This window comes from Trichosurus vulpecula, chromosome 4 (assembly GCF_011100635.1).
Source record: "Trichosurus vulpecula isolate mTriVul1 chromosome 4, mTriVul1.pri, whole genome shotgun sequence".
Taxonomy (NCBI): domain Eukaryota; kingdom Metazoa; phylum Chordata; class Mammalia; order Diprotodontia; family Phalangeridae; genus Trichosurus; species Trichosurus vulpecula.
Genome location: NC_050576.1, coordinates 267,889,696 through 267,906,784, shown reverse-complemented (window position 1 = coordinate 267,906,784; position 17,089 = coordinate 267,889,696). Strand labels below are relative to the sequence as shown.

Below are 17,089 nucleotides of genomic sequence, written 5' to 3'. Positions count from 1 at the left end.
GATGTTGCTGTTACTGTGTGCAATGTTTTCCTGGTTCTGCTCACTTTACTTTGCATCAGTTCATATAAGACTTCCAAGGTTTTTCTGGAAGCATTCTCTTCATCATTCTTATAGCACAATAGTATTTCATCACAGTCATATACCACAGCTTGTTCAACCATTCCTCCACCAAGAGTGCATTAGTGTCTCTATTTTTCCACACCATCTCCAGCATCTATCATTTTCCTTTTCTGTCATATTAGCCAACTAATAGTTGCGAGATGGTATCTCAGAACTGTTTTAATTTGCCTTTCTCTAATCAGTAGTGATTTAGACCATTTTTCATCTGATTATTGATAGCTTCAGTTTCTTCTAGTGAAACTGCTTGTTCATATCTTTTGACCATTTATCAGTAGGAGAATGGCTCTCATTTTTATCAATTTGGCTCAGTGCTGTAAAATTTCCCCTCAGTTTCTTGCTTTCTTTCTAATCTTGACTGCATTGGTTTTGTTTGTACAAAACCTTTTTAATTTCATGTAATCAAAATTATACGTTTTACTTCCTGTGATCCTTTCTATCTCTTGCTTCATCATAAACTCTTCCCTTATCTATAGATCTGACAGGTACATTTTCCCATAGTCCCCTAATTTACCTGTGACATTACCCTTTATGTCTAAATCATTTATCCATTTTGACCTTACTTTGGTGTGTGGTATGAGATGTTGGTCAATGCTTAGTTTCTGCCAAACTTTTCCAGTTTTCCTGGCAATTTTGTCAGCTGTTGAATTCTTGTCCCTTCAGCTTGGATCTTTGGATTTATCAAAAACCAGATTACTGTAGTCATTTACTTCTGTGTGTTGTGTACCCAATCATTCCACTGATCCACCACTTTGTTTCTTAGCCAGTACCAGATTGTTTCGATGATTACTGCTTTGTAACATAGTTTAAAATTTGGTACTGCTATACCACCTTCCTTCACACCCCATCCCCCGCCCCATTCCTTTGATATTCTTGACATTTTGTTATTCCAGATAAATTTTGTTATTATTTTTTCTAGCTCTATAAAATAATTCTTTGGTAGTTCAATTGGTAGATACCTGTGTTTCAATATAATTGGTTTTCTTTGAAATTCTATGTATTTTATTTTTGTACACTTAAACATATTGTTCTGAAAAGGAATCCATAGGCTTCACCAGACTGCCAAAAGAGTTCAGGACTCAAAAAAAAAGTCAAGAACCTCTGATTCATTGTCTAAAGGATTATTTAAATTTCGTTATTATTTAGCCTTAATTTCCTTATCATTTTTCTCAGTTCTAAATATTGGAGATTTGGTGATAGTGAATTTTACTCAATTGTGAAATATATACCTCCACTAAAATTTTGCCCTGGTATGGAGGTAACCCTGATTTTCAAAGGTTGTGGCAGTAGAGCCCACACTTCTGCAAGTTTTGACAACCTGGAGAGGCTTTGAATTTGGAGTCATTAATAGACTGAATGTCTCTTTTCTGTCCAGCTAAGTTTGGAGAGACTCATTACTTAGGTGACTGCTGGACAATGGAATTTGGGGGCATAGAAAAGCATGAAGACCATCTACTAAGTTCTAAATAGGTTGCAGTATGTACTCTTGGGAGGAGTATCCACACCAGTGAAAACATAAATCATTGAAATGAAATATAAAAAATGTTTGAAAATTCTGCAACATGTTCTTTTTTATTAATTTCAAAAAATGTGTAGAAAGACTTTTGAAGGAACTGATTGTTAATATTTCTCTTTTAAAATTAGGAAAATTTAAATCTCGCATTGAATTCGGCATCAGCCATTGGCTGTACTGTAGTCAATATTGGAGCCCAAGATCTGAAGGAAGGAAAACCTCACTTGGTTATGGGACTTCTATGGCAGATCATTAAAGTTGGTCTTTTTGCTGATATTGAGATTTCCAGGAATGAAGGTAAAAAAAATGATGATATGATTTTCCCTTAAAGTATGCTTTTGGCCCTAAAATAGCAATAATTTATCATTTTTCCCCTTTTAGCCCTGATTGCCTTGCTAAGAGAAGGGGAAGAACTAGAAGAACTCATGAAGCTTTCTCCAGAAGACCTCCTGCTCCGATGGGTAAACTTTCATCTGACTAATGCAGGATGGCAAAAAATCAGCAACTTCAGTCAGGATATTAAGGTTTGCCTTTTTCTTCAAATATCTTGTTTCACAAATTGACATTAAAAAGCTCAACAAAAAGAAAATGAGGAGACTTTGTGTTATATTTATGTTGGGCTTAACTCGGAACCTCTTCCAGAAGGTTCAGGATCAATTCAGCTCCCTACTTTTCTTCTCTGCTTATTTAAATCCTCTTTGTTGGTCTAGACACAGCTCAAATCCCATTTCCTCTGGAGGGCGTTCTTTGATCATCGCAGCTGGAGATTTGCTTTGAAATACTATAGCAATTTAGTGTTTGCACATCTCATGTCATTAAAGTTCATGTGTAATCCTACATGGGGTCAGTAGTTTCATTTTTCTATACAAAGATGGCAACCATTTTCCCGCAGGAAACTACATTGCAAGCTTTATCTAACATAAAGGATCTTGCATAATTCAAAACAACTCCAATGTCACTTCAAGATTTGTTTGCTGAAGTTTGTATGTACTTGGAGATTAAAAAAATAATAATTTTTCCCTGATTTGAGTGTGAGTTTAGGATTCCATCCTTCACAGATTTTCTTGAATAGTCTTCCTGATGAACTCATCTGTTTATTCCATTCTTCTACCAAAAAAACCTCCAGGACCTTTTCAGTCAATGTCTTCTGAATAAAGTATAAACTCCTACTCTTCAAAATGAAGGCCCTTCATAATCTTGACTCAGCTTACCTTTTCTACCTTTTTCTCAATCTCATTCCCTTAACATTCCAGACTTCTCTCCATTCACAATTCTCATTCTATTTCTCTCCTTTCTCATTGCCTTTGATCAAGCCATTTCCTTCTATGCCTCTGATGGGTTTTACCTCACTGTGTCCCTTTAGTACTCTCATTCCCTTCAAGGCCCAAATTCAGTGCTACAAGTTCCATGAAGATCTTCATGACAAGTTTCCTTTTTTTCCCCTCTCCTTCCTTCTCCTCTTATTTAAAGTGACCTCTTTGCTCCATTTTTTCATAGCACTTTTCCTGGATCTCTCATTTGCATGAGTCTTTTGCTTGTGTGGGCAGCTAGGTGGCACCATAGTGCATAGAGCACCGGGCTTGGAATCAGGAAGACTCATCTTCATGAGTTCAAATCTGACCTCAGACACTTCATAGCTGTGTGACCCTGGGCAAGTTACTTCCCTCTGTTTGCCTCAGTTCTTCATCCTTAAAATGAGCTGGAGAAAGAAATGGCAAACCACTCAAGTGTCTTTGTCAAGAAAATCCCAGAATGGGGTTATGTAAAGTCAGATACCACTAAAATGACTGGATAGCTACAACAACACTTTCACTTGTAATCATTGTTTGATTGCCTATCATTCTTGCATTTGTTTGTAAGGTCCTTGAGGACAGCATCTGCGCTGATTTTTAATCTCTGTCTCAGGCCTTCTCTCTCCTCTTTCTCTTTTCACAGTCTTTTCAGCTTAGTTATCATCTCTATACAGACAACTTTAAGCTCTACTCTCATACCACCAACTGCACATTGGACGCTTCCACCTGGATCCGTAAGCATCTGTCTTAATCAGTCCAATACGTCCAAACATCTTAAGTCTTAATATGTCCAAAACAGAATTCATTACCCGTCCGCCCCTTTCCCCCCATGAAACTCCTCTAAACTTCCCTGTTTCTGTCAAGGGTACCACAGCCTTGTAATCACCCAGGTTTTCAACTTCAGAGTTATTTCTGACTCTTTAGTTTCATTCACACCCACCATATCCAGTCTGTTACCAAGTTCTGTTGATATTAACTCCAGAGCATCTCTTAAAGTCATCTTTTCTTTCCACTTATACGGCCAGAACCCAGTTTGGGCCTTTATTACCTCTCACCTGAATTATTGGAGCAGCCTCCTAATTGGTCTCTCTGTACTCAATCTCTCCCTTCTGCCAGCTGCCAAACTGATATTCCTAACGCACACATCTGACCACATCCTTCTGCTCAAAAAGCCTCAGTGACTCCCCGTTTCCCCTAGGATAAATACAAACACCTCTGTATGGCCTTTGAAGCCCTTGACCACCTGGCCCAACTTTCCTTTGTAGGTGGATCATCTATCACTCACCTTCATGCTCTCTTCAGTACAGCCAAAGTGAACTCTTGCTGTCTCTCACACACAATGTTCCTTCTCCCACCACTTCACAAACTGTTCCCCAGTCCGGGAATGTTTTCTCACCTCTAACATGTAGAATCCCTGCCTTCCTTCTAAGCATACTGAGCTTATATTGCCTTCTTCAAGGGGCCTATCCTGGTGTTTAGTTAGTCTCTCTGGATTGTGTCTTTTTCTGCAAGCCTGGTATTTTCCCTCAGGAAGCTCTTTGGAGTCAGGGAGTCTTTGTCTCCTTTGTACCTGTGCCTGATGGGTTATGTGGAAGTAAATTTGTATCTCTAGTGTCTAACACAAAGTCTCATGTGAAGTAGGTGCTTAAAAAAGATAACATGACTCAATCTTCTTGGAGTTGGGAAGACCTGGGTGTAAATTCTGCTTCTGCTTGCCTGCTAGCTGTGGGAATTTAGGCAAGACATCTAACTTCTTTCTGAGCTTGTTTCCTCTTCTGTAAAATAGAGCTCAAACCAGAATAACCTACCTTATAGAGTTGCTGTGAGTATTAAATCAGATTATCTGTGAAGGACTGTATTTAAAACACTTCTAAGTGTCCGTTATTATATTTGTGGAATTGAATTGGATTTTCTTTTTTCTTTTTCATTAAACAAGTCTTTAATTAATCAATTATTTAATTAATTATTCCCAAAGGTCCTAAACTTGAATTGGATTTTCATAAGTCACTTCCAACATCATATGTTAGTAATAATAACAACCACAATATCTTCTATGCATCATCTATGATGTGCCAGGCACTGTGCTAAACACTTTACACGCATCTCGTTTGATCCTCACAACAATTCTGTGAGGTTTGCTTGGTTATGTTGTCCTTTGAGAAGGGAATCGTGTCTACGGTTTTAACAGTTCTGTAAAAAATAGAATCTCACAAAGCTATTTGATGTCTTTCCTTATAGGATTCCAGGGCCTACCTTCATCTGCTTAATCAGATTGCCCCCAAAGGACATACAGATGGAGAACCTTCTATTACCATTGACCTTTCAGGACTTAATGTAAGTAAATTCTAGAGCCATTTATTTATTCCCAGGTAGCATTAGTCTGGTGCTTTATGGGTGTTTAGGGTGGGGTGGGGGAGCAGAACAGTGAGGAGGTGGACCTCAGTCCTTTAGTATATCTGATGCCTTGAAGGATCATTTGTTGGATGTTGGAAATATTACAGGATTTCAAACCTGGAGTCAGGAAGCCCTAACCTGGGTTCAAATCCTGCCTCTCATACTTTCTAACCAGCTTCTGAAACCTCAGTCAAACCTCTCTGAACCTCAGAAACTCTCTGAACCTCCCTGAAACTCAGCCAAACTATAAGTTATGGACTGGTTGTGATCTCCCTTGCCAAAAGAAGTTCACAATCTGACAAAATCCCAGAGCCTTGACGTGTAGATTGGGGTTTAGAAGTTCAGTTGTAGCTGTTGCTACATGAGGGACAAATTTGTCTGTTGGCAAGGCTGCTGCTGAGCCAGATTTCCTGCCCATTTGTATCACAGTAGTCAGAATCAGAATCACAAAACTAAATAGATTTTACCAAGAAGGAAACAGTGGCATGAGTCCTTCCTTATTTACGGATTCACTCTTATTGATAGATTCATCTTTTTAAAAATTTTTTAATAAGTTAATTTATTTTTAGTTTTCAACATTCACTTCCATAAGTTTTAAAATTTCTCCCTTTCCTCCCCCTCCCCCTCCCCAAGGCATGCAATCCAATATAGGCTTTACATATACATTTCTATTAACATATTTTCACATTAGTCATGTTGTACAGAAGAATTAGAACAAATGGGAGCGATCGATAGAATCATCTTGGTGGTTGACATATTTCTGGTCAGCTAAGTAACTGTAGAAATTTCCTGAGACTTGAAAAAAAATAGACTGAATTTAATGACTTGATGGATGATGAGTAAAAAGTCCTTGTTTGTGCCCAACAGACTCTTTTCTCAGTGCTCCATCAGGAACAGGGTACTTTGCGATCCTTTTTCCAGCTATGATGGAACAACTGAACTCTTACATAACTACTGCAGAGGGCTAAGAAAAAGTTTCTCTTAGGGTGTACTTAGAGTGCCTTGCATGCAGTAGGTGTGGTACTTGATAAATATTTGTTGAATTGAATTAAGATGTGCTCGTGTCTTTAGGAGCCTGGAATGTGATCAGATCAGGTCATCTTCCATTTCTAGACCCTGTGGCTGTTATGACTGAGGGAGAGGCAGAGAGGAAGCTTGGCCGTGACAGTGTCTGGAATCTATCCCCATCAATATTTTTCTGATGGAAAGAAACCAGGAGCTTCACTTGTTAAAGGAGGTCTTTCTTCTCTAATCCTCCATTAGAGGAAAGGCATCTAGCTGTTCACAAGCTGTCCTGCACTTGTACATTACTTTATAAATTTGTATACCTGTTTTACATACTGAGATTTTAAGAAACGGGAACAGATACCCCATATTGTGTCTTGTTTAGGGAAACTTGTTGTTGAGCCCTGCTAAGTCCAACCTTGCTCCAACCCTCCAACTCCTCTGGCATATTGTATGAAACATCATTGTGCATGTCACCCTGGGCTTTAAGTGAGGGTGGGCAGAATCCAGCAACATCCTTCTTCAGTCTCTCACTTGGGCAGAAGATCTATTAGCTGTAGGAAACTAGGTGGTCTAGTGGACAGAGCACTAGACCTGGAGTCAGGAAGAACTGAGCTCAAGTACAGCCTCAGATACATACGAGCTGTGTGACCCTGGGCAACTCACTTAACCTCTCTCTGTCTCCATTTCCTCATCTACAAAATGAGGATGATAGTAGCAACTACCTCCCAGGGTGGGTATAAGGATAAAATGAGATATTTATGAAGCATTTTTTATAAACTTGTAGCTAGCTTTTAGGCTGGGGCTGCAAATAAGACATTTCCTAGGCTATAAAGTAGCTGCTATACGCAAGGAACTTGGGATGAAAAGGAAGCCAAAAGCAACCTATGTCTTCAAGGAACTTAAGATCTAATGGGAGAGAAAACATGTAAACAACTGTGTATAAAGAAGATATATACAACAGAAATTAGAGATAATCTCAGAGGGAAAGCATTAAGATTTTAAAAAAATTTTAATTAAATATTTTCCAATTACATGTAAATTTTTTTCAAGTGTTTATTTTTAAAAAATTTGAGTTCCAAATTCTCTCCCTCCCACGCCCCCCCTTGAAAAGGCAAGCAATTTGATATCTCTGATACATGTGAAGTCATGCAGAACACATTTCCATATTACCCATGTTGCAAAAGAAAACACAGACAAAAAATAAAACAAGAAAAAAAAGTATGCTTCAATCTGCCCTCAGAGTTCATCATCTGAAGGTGGTTAACATTTTTCAACATTGGTCCTTTGGATCATGGTTTTGATAAGAGTAGCTTAATCTTTCACAGTTGAACACTGTTACAATGATGCTGTTGCTGTGTACAATGTTCTCCTCATTCTGTTCACACCACTTTGCATCAGTTCATTAAGTCTTCCCAGGTATTTCTGAAACCATCCTGCTAATCATTTCTTATAGCAGAAGAAGCATCACAGTCATACAACACACCTTGTTCAGCCATTCCCCAATTGATGGACCTCCTCTTGGTTTCTGATTTTTTGACATCATAAAAAAAGATATGCTATCAATATTTTTATATAAATAAGTCCTTTTCTCTTTTCTTTGACCTCTTTGGGACACAGACCTAGTAGTGGTATTGCTGGGTGAAGGGTATGCACAGTTTTTATAGCATTTTGGGCATAGTTCGATATTGTTCTCCAGAATGATTGGATCAGTTCACAACTCCATTAAGAGTGCATTAGTGTCCCAGTTTTTCCAGATCTCCTCCAACATCTGTCATTTTCCTTTTCTTTCATATTAGCCAATCTGATAGGTATGAGGTGGTATCTCAGAGTGTTTTAATTTCTCTAATCAATAGTGATTTAGAGCATTTTTTCATTTGGCTATCGATAGCTCTGATTTCTTCTTCTGAAACTGCCTGTTCATGTCCTTTGACTATCAACTGCAGAATGGCTCTTATTTTTATAAATTTGGCTCAATTCCTTATATATTTGAGCAAGGAGGCCTTTATCAGAAAAAATTTGATGTAATTTTTTTCCAGTTTCTTGCTTTCTTTCTAATTTTTCCTGCATTAGTTTTGTTTATGTAAAACCTTTTTAATTTCATGTAATAAAAATTATCCATTTTACTTCCTGTGATCCTCTCTACCTCTTGTTTGGTCATAAACTCTTCTCTCATCCATAGATCTAAAAGGTACATTTTTCCTTGCTCCCCTAATTTACTTATGATATCACCCTTTGTGTGTCTAAATAATTTTTTCTGTTTTTGACCTTATTTTGGTACATGGTATGAGATATTGGTCAATGCTTAATTTCTGCCAAACTGCTTTCCAGTTTTCCTGGCAATTTTTGTCAGTTGTTGAGTTCCTACCCCATCAACTTGGATCTTTGGATTTATCAAACACTAGACAACAGTGGTCATTTACTGCTGTGTATTGTGTACCTAATTCATTCTATCGACATACCATTATATTTCTTAGCCAGTACCGGGTTGCTTTGAAGCTTACTGATTTTTTATTTCATTTGAAATCTGGTACTGTTGGGCCACCTTCCTTCATGTTTTTTAATTGATTCCTTTGATATTCTTGCCCTATTGTTCTCCCAGATGAATATTATTATTTTTTCTAATTTTATAAAATAATTCTTTGGTAATTTGATTGGCATGGCATTGAATAAGTAAATTTATTTAGGTAGAATTGCCATTTTTATTATATTGGCTCAGCCTACCTATGAGCAATTAATATTTCTCTAGTTGTTCAGATCTGTCTTTATTTATGTGAAAAGTGTTTTGTAATTGTGTTCATATAAACCTTGGGTTTGTCTTGGCAGGTGGATTCCCAAGTATTTTATATTGTCTGTAGTTACAATAGGTGGAATTTCTCTTTCTTTTTGCTGGACTTTGTTGGTAATATGTAGAAATGCTGATGAGTTATATGGGTTTACTTTATATGCTACAACTTTGCTGAAGTTGTTAATTTTTGCAGCTAGTTTTTGAGTTGATTCTCTAGGGTGGTCTAAGTATACTGTCATATCATCTGCAAAGAGTAATAGTTTTGTTTCCTCATTAGGAAGGCATTAAGAATAAAGTGGGGGTGGGAATGACACAGACTTCTTGCAGAAGGTGGGATTTTAATTGAGACTTGAAGGAAGCCAGTGCTAATTATCTTGTTACTTTTATTGATTTTATCTTGAATAGTTGTAATGAACAGTTTGAGAACATAGATAGTAAATTTATGCAAAATAATTTGGAAATTATGTTGTTGAAAGCCTTGGTACTTTGCTGTTGTGTTTAATTAGCAGTCCCTTCTTGTAATCCCTATTTTTTATTCCCATCCCAAACAATGTTTTTTATTGAGACAGAAACCCTGAGAGGAAAGATCACTAAGGGGTCAGGGATTGAGGAATATGATTAAGACAAATAGAGTTATTTATTGAGTGGCAATTATTTGGAGAAAAATCCAAAGTAGATTGTTATCTATGCATGGAGTGAGTGGTATCACCTTTCTATATGAAAACACGGTGATACTTTTAATGTAATAGGTTGGTTTTTAGACAAGAGAGGAAGGAATTAATTTCTGACCTAAGATGAACCATGATGAATAAGTAAAATGATAAAAAACTATCTGATATTTGTACGGCATTTTAAGGTTTCCTTAATATACATTATCTCATGAGAGATAACATGGAGAAATTTAAAACTTTATTTCCTGAAATTATTTCATATATCTAAACATAATAAATGATTTAATTCTGACACTAGCCTTATTTTCACAAATTTGTTATGATAACATATTATTATTTTAATCAATATTTCATTCTTTCAGAATAGTTCCTACAGTTTGAACTAAATCTAGACTAGGTTGAATGCTAGCTTATGAGCCAGTCCATCCATAAATGTCTCTTGTGTAGGCAATAAGTATCTGACAGTTCTCTTGTCTATTGTCAACATGGCTCATTGGAGTCAGAAGATCTGAGATATAGGCCTGATTGTATGTGTTCACTAGGAATGCTACCTTACACATTTAATCTCTCAGTCCCTGTTTCCTTATCTGCAAATGAGAAAAATACTTGCTTTGCCTAAAACTCTGGGTTGTTATGGGAATCAAAAGATGTGATAAATATGAAAACACTTTGTAAGGTGCCGAACAAATATAAGTTGTTATTGTTGTTCTAATAGAGTGGATTAAATAACTTTATCCCTGCTTCTTACAGACTTAGAATAATCAAAGCCAGAGTCATTAGAAATTCCTGGAGACTCTATCCTCTTGTTAAGTCAAGCTGTCATCAGAAAGATTTGCATAATAATGTTTACCTACAGTGTGAAGAAGCTAATAAAAATTTTGGAATAAGCTCCTGAGAGTTTTTGTGTTTCAATGTGTAGCTTTAGAGAACAGTGTTAGTCTCTTACATGAAACCTATTTACTTCTGAGATATTAGTTAAAATATCATGCTGTTGTTGCTGACATGATGCTCAGCATCATTCACATGTAAGCATATAGAAAATGCTCAATAAATGCCTTTTTCATCCATTCTTTCATAGGAGAGAAATGATCTGAAGAGAGCTGAACTGATGCTTCAAGAAGCTGACAAACTGGGCTGTAGGCAATTTGTTTCTCCTGCAGATGTGGTTTCTGGAAATCCTAAACTTAATCTAGCTTTTGTAGCAAATCTGTTTAACACGTATCCATGTCTGTACAAGCCCGAGAATAATGACATTGATATGAATTTGTTAGAAGGTGAGTTCTTTCAGTCTTAAATTGTCTTGCTCTGTTCTGAAACACTGTGCTGGCTCACTGAAACAATGAAAGCAAGAGTGAGAGGATAATCCAAGAAACCATTGTGTGTGTGTGTGTGTGTGTGTGTGTGTGTGACTATGTGTGTATCTGTGTATGTGTACACATGTGTTTATGCGTATGTGTATGTTAATGGATTAGAATTCAGCAAGTGTTGGATAAAAGAAAACACTGGGGTAAAAAAAAAACCTAGAATTTTCCCAGCTGTTATTAGCTTGGTGAAAACTCCTATATGTTAAAAAAGAAATCTATTAGATAATAATAAATAATCATGCTAATATGGATAATACATTTTCAATTAGAAAACATTAATGGAATATTTTTTATATTTCAAAGCTAAAGAGCAATTCCATTTGTCTTCAGATTGGTTTTCTTTGCAGTGGTCTGAATTAAGTGGGGGGTAAAATGAAAAACATTCATTACTTTATTGTCTTATCATATGTGAGCTGTCATTATCTACCTCATAATTTATAACTTTCCTGTTTTGCTTCATGAAATGCAGATTTGACCCCTCCTAATGTAGGTACTGTATTTAGTACTTTTCTATCCATAAACTTATTTATTCTGAATTTTTCTATTATTACCATTTATTCTTTTCTTCTGGGTTGGTGTTTCTTCTTTGCATTGTTTATGCTGTGTTATCCTTGTCTTAATATGCCGAAAGAATGACTCATGATGGAGAAGCAAAAGTGTAGTTTAAATTATGTCCCTGAAGCAAATCTTTGATAATATAAACTAACCATCTGATTTTCTTTTTAGAATAGTAGGATATTACAGTCTAAACATACTTATTTTGACAATTTGACTTCACAGTTGGTTTTTTTTGCCTCCATCCCACATGTCCACAAACCCCTCCTGCTTCTTAGTTTTGAAAGGGTCCACTTTGATCCTTCAACATAACTGTATTTTGTAATATCTAATTATTTCTTACTTATTGAAGCATCTTACTGTACACTGCATAGGATAAGGTCAGTACCCTGTTTCACAACATGCAATATAAAAATCAACATAGACAAAAATTCTCTTTATTTTTCCTGTCCTTCCTACCCTCCCATTTCCTCACACCTTATACATCTATTCCTATTAGTCCAAGAATCTAAAAGAGAAAAAAATATGATAGCTGCAATGGTGTTTCTGGAAAAAGTCACCATTGTTAATGATGACCCTTCTTTTTGGTTTGCATGGCAGTTTGAATGGCAGTCTCCTCCACTCCTAGAAAGTGGAAACTAAAGTTCCCAGACTTCTCCTTTTCGCATATACTCCTCGCTTGCTTTTGTTAATGAGGACAAAAGTCAGGAATATACCCCCTCTTATGTCATCTTTTATAACCTCTACCATTATGATAATACTATAAATAAGTAATTTTCATTTCTACCCCTCTACCTGCTGTGCCAATTGACAACCATAGTAATTTTTTTTGTATTTAAATAGCTTCAAAGTTGAAGAATATGTTTCCTCATTATGCATATGTAAATGGCAGTAATATCACATTTCCATAAGATATTTCCATAAAAAATGGAAAGTAAACTGAAGTATTGGGGGGAAAATTTTAAGGAAGACTAGGTTTTCCCAAGTCTGGCAAATTTCACAATTCCTGTGTTTTACAATAAAAGACACTTGTTTAGAATGGCATATTAAAAATGGTCTGCTATTTTTAGCCCCTGAATTCTTGCTAGTTAGAGGTGCATTCTTGAACTTGCTGGCTCTTACCTCCTTTTGTCTTGTTTGGATTCCTTTGCTATAGTATTCAGCATGCATTTGGTAGATTTTTTTCAGTGTGAATGGTATTGCTGAATATTTCCTTTAGTATTTACCATGTACAATTTTAAGATGATACTGCTGGAAGTATTTATCAATTGCCTTAGAACACATTTCCTGATAAACTCCTTTAAAAATAATCTTTTGTCTCTACACTCTTTATATTTAGGACCATGGATCTAGAGCAGGCAGGAACCTTAGATAACTTTTTTCTGGATATTAATGTTTTTATGCACTGCTTATTAAAACAGAAATTTTGCGTATTATCATTGACACATAATAAGTAGAGTTCAGATAACAGTATTTTTCCCACAAACTCAGACATAATCACCACCCAAACTTACATACTGCCAACAATCTTAGTGGAAAGTATCTTAATAAAATTCAAAGAAATCTTTCAAAGTACAATTACACCCTAGATCCTTATTAAACAAAGCAATATCATGTATTGGCCAAGTTCAGAGACAAACTTTGTTGTAAATAACAAAGTTACTGATGAATTTCTACTCTACACATGAGTGATATCATTCATTATCTCTGGATGGATGTCCATAATATTCCATTATTTTGTGGCTCTATAAGAATATAACAAGCCTATTTAGTATTTTAGGAGTTCTATCAAAGGGGATAGACAATAAATTTCAAGAATATTTTGCATTCTACCACTAAAATTTCTGCAGTGTCCTTTACTTCTACTTCCAATCTAGGAAATACTTCCCAATCCAGAATGCACATGCTTTTATTTTGCTTAACAATTACTCTCGTACATTGTATGATGTCTCAGGTTTTGAGCATTTACTTACAGATAAAACTAAGAGTTTGATAAATAAATGCTGTTATGAAACTCATTTACTTTCTAGATATCACTTATTTTTAAATCGATGCTGTTGTTGCTAACACTCAAATTTAAAAATCAGTAAGAAGTCTGAAACTGATGAAAGTGTCAGAACAACCTGAGAGCAAATAAAATATTTAATTTTCCACTGTTTACGATATTATGTCTGCTTGGTAGACATTATGGTATGACATTAAGACATTATAGTATGACATTATGAAAATGTGTAATTTATATTTCAACCTTCAGAGTTGCTCCCTAAATAGTTTTTTAAAATCTAAGAAATTGGACCAGAACTTAGAGTTGAGACTTGGGTTTGAATCTTGGCTCCAAACTTTAATAAAAATGTGACCTTGTGCTCACTTAGTCTTAGTTTCCTCGGTGATAAAATGAGGGGATTTGATTAAATGATCTCTAAGGCCCCATCCAGCTATATTTGCTGATTCTATTTCTATTATTCTGGGGGGGGGGGAGGAGGGAAGGGCAATCCAAGTCACATACAGTGAGCCTTAATTTCAGTATTTATATTTGTTGAAGACTATCATTTCAAAGACATTTCATATCTTTAATTAGGATTGTTAAATGGTAACTAGGAAAAATGAAAGTATGAATTTTAGGCATTTCAGTTTTAAAAAATTTAATGTTTTATAAATATCTATTGAAAAGCGCAGGGGTGATAAAAAAAAGAATAGTCTCTCTAATAGATGCCATGTGTAGTTTAGTTTCAAAATAACCTAAGAAAGGACACAATGATTAACATTGAAAACCATATGAAAATCCATTGTACTAGTCGCCTTTCCCCTCTCAGTAGCAGAATGGTAATCAATGCTGCTAGGCTCCACATCTCCCCTTTCTCTTTCCCATTCATACCCTGATTATCAGAACCAACATGGTTCTAGAGACTACTCCTGGTATTTCATCTTAGAGCTGCTTAGAGAGCTGTCCAGTACCCAGAATATTCAAGCAATGATTCAGTATCAATTTGGAGAAAGGTCTATAGTGGAGTATCACGGGGATTAGTACTTGACTAGGTGCCATTTAATATTTTTATCAACAACTTGAATAAAGTCACTTAGGATTTGCAGATGATGCAAAACTAGAAAGAATAAATAGCACAAATCCAAACTAGGCAAGAACTTTGAGCTGAATATGATTTAATAGGGATTAAGTGAAGTTCAAATTTAAGTTCAAAATATCAACTTCACAAATGGGTAGAGATGACTAGATAGCAGTTCATTTCAGAAAATTCTATGGGTTTTAGTAGAGAGCAGGCTCAATATGCACCAGCAATGTGATGTAGCAACCAAAAACCCTAATTTTGTTTTAGGCTCCATTAAGAGAAGCAGAGTATCAAGAATAAAGGAAGTTATGATCCCATTGAATTCTACCCTGGAGAGCCCAAATGTGGAGTATTAAGTTCTAACTGGGTACCACATTTTAGGAAGGACACTGACAAATTGGAAAGCACCCAAAGGACGGTCACTGTTATGGTGAAGGGTTCAATCATTGAAAACATGTCGATAAGGATTGGTTGAAAGAGCTAGTTATGTTTAGGCTGGAGAAAAGAAGACTCAGAGTACGTGTTAGCTGTCATCAAGTATTTCGAGGGCTGTCATGTAAAAGAAAGATTACATTTGCCCTATTGTTCCCAGAAGACAGAACAAGAAGCAATGGGTAGAAGCTGAAAAGAGACAGATTTAAGCATAATGCAAAGAGAAATTTCTAATAATTAGAGCTATTGGAAAATAGCATAGGTTGCCTTGTTTGGTAGAGAGCTCACCTTTAATTAAGGTCTTCAAACTATGTCTGGATAACCACTATTTGGGGATATAATAGAAGAGAGATGCTCAGTGTTGTGTGAGTTAGACTAATTGGCCCTTTTGGTTCTGAAGTGAGGGAACTTGGTCTGAAAGTACCCCAGGGGGTTCTGTGATGAAAAGGAATGGAAAAACTGCCCCAGTTTTTATAGACTTGTGCCCCTGAGAGTCTTTAGAGCACCATAATTGTTTGAGGCCTTACAGGGTGTACAGCTGTGCTAGCTTATGGGTTATGGGTACTGAATGATACAAATCCTCTCCTTGTCAATTGCCCATTTGACCCAAATCATTAATGATATTCTAGGATATTCTAGCACTCCCTGACTCAAGCTAAGATGATAAAATACTCTCACCAAGAAATAAATCTAGAGAGTCAATTGTGAGTGAAATTAAAGTAAAGCTCATGTGTCTGGTTACAATCTGGAAAGCATAGAAAGAGAGACCACTATAGTAAAATCCCATGATGTTCCACTGCATTTCTTAAGAGATTTAATTATTCATTGATACTTATAAGATACTATGAGCTGCCTTCCTTAGATTGGTACAGATACTGCCATTGTGGGAATCCTGAAGGAGGTGATGATAGCCACAGGCCAAATAGTGGTACTTACAGGTGTTTATCTAAAGTGATTTCCAGTGTTCTAGGCTTAATGTGGTAGAAAGTAAATCTTAGCTACAGGAGATGATTAAGCAGCATTTGGGAAGGTTGTAGCTCTAATACATTTACCGGAGGAGCTACCAGCGGAACACAGGTGACCTCTAAGTATCAAAATGTCAGTTTTGTCTCTTAACACCTGGGTTAAGGATTTTTACTGTATTTTGCATTTGTTCTTAGCTTTCACTCTCCTTCCCCTTCCCCCTTTTGCCATAGACAAGGTATAAGTTCACATACTACATTAACTTCTCTGCACAAAACTAAAGAACACACATTTAGAGGCCACTTATGAAAAACTGATTTTTTTAATATTTCCTTTGGCAAATGACAGTTTTTCTATTTCTACTTAATATGAAAAGAAATCTTATTAATTTAGAATCCCACCCTCAAACTGAATTCCAACTACAGGTCTAAAAATATCAAGTCTTGCATATAGTGTAGCCTCAAAGGAATCCACTTTCTGCTCAGCAGTGCTGTAAGCAAATAAAGACTTCCGCAGCAATGATTGCCATTTGCAAAATGGGAATTGTTTTCTAAAGGAAATACAGCACAGGAGCCACAACTAATCACATAGAGTTGGCTTAAGTGTGAGAATAGTATGTCTTTCTTGCCTCTTCCCCCTTGACCCCCATTCATTAATATGAACTCATGTCTACTATAGGAGAAAGCAAAGAAGAGAGAATGTTCCGCAACTGGATGAATTCTTTGGGTGTCTCTCCATATATTAATCACTTGTACCTGTAAGTATTTGATTGCTTTCCATCTTTATTGTTAAAGAAAAACACGTTAAGGACTAATCCTGAATTTTTAAATAAATATTTTTAAAAGCAGGAATTTTTCCAGCATGTGGAATCAAGGAATGAGTGATGCCCAGGGATGCAATGGATTTAAAAGGGAAATTAAAATGAAATCA

The 17,089-nt window shown here is 36.1% G+C and overlaps 1 protein-coding gene across 4 annotated transcripts in view; it reads left to right on the top strand.

The window, feature by feature from the left end:
- Positions 1-17,089, top strand: part of PLS1 (plastin 1) — a 159,358-nt gene that overhangs the window by 123,427 nt on the left and 18,842 nt on the right. For all 4 annotated transcript variants that reach the window (XM_036755423.1, XM_036755426.1, XM_036755425.1 and 1 more), the window contains exons 7-11: positions 1,762-1,927; positions 2,012-2,154; positions 5,161-5,256; positions 10,859-11,054; positions 16,838-16,916. In XM_036755423.1, the coding sequence (XP_036611318.1) occupies positions 1,762-1,927; positions 2,012-2,154; positions 5,161-5,256; positions 10,859-11,054; positions 16,838-16,916 (680 nt within the window). The remainder of the gene's footprint in view (positions 1-1,761; positions 1,928-2,011; positions 2,155-5,160; positions 5,257-10,858; positions 11,055-16,837; positions 16,917-17,089) is intronic.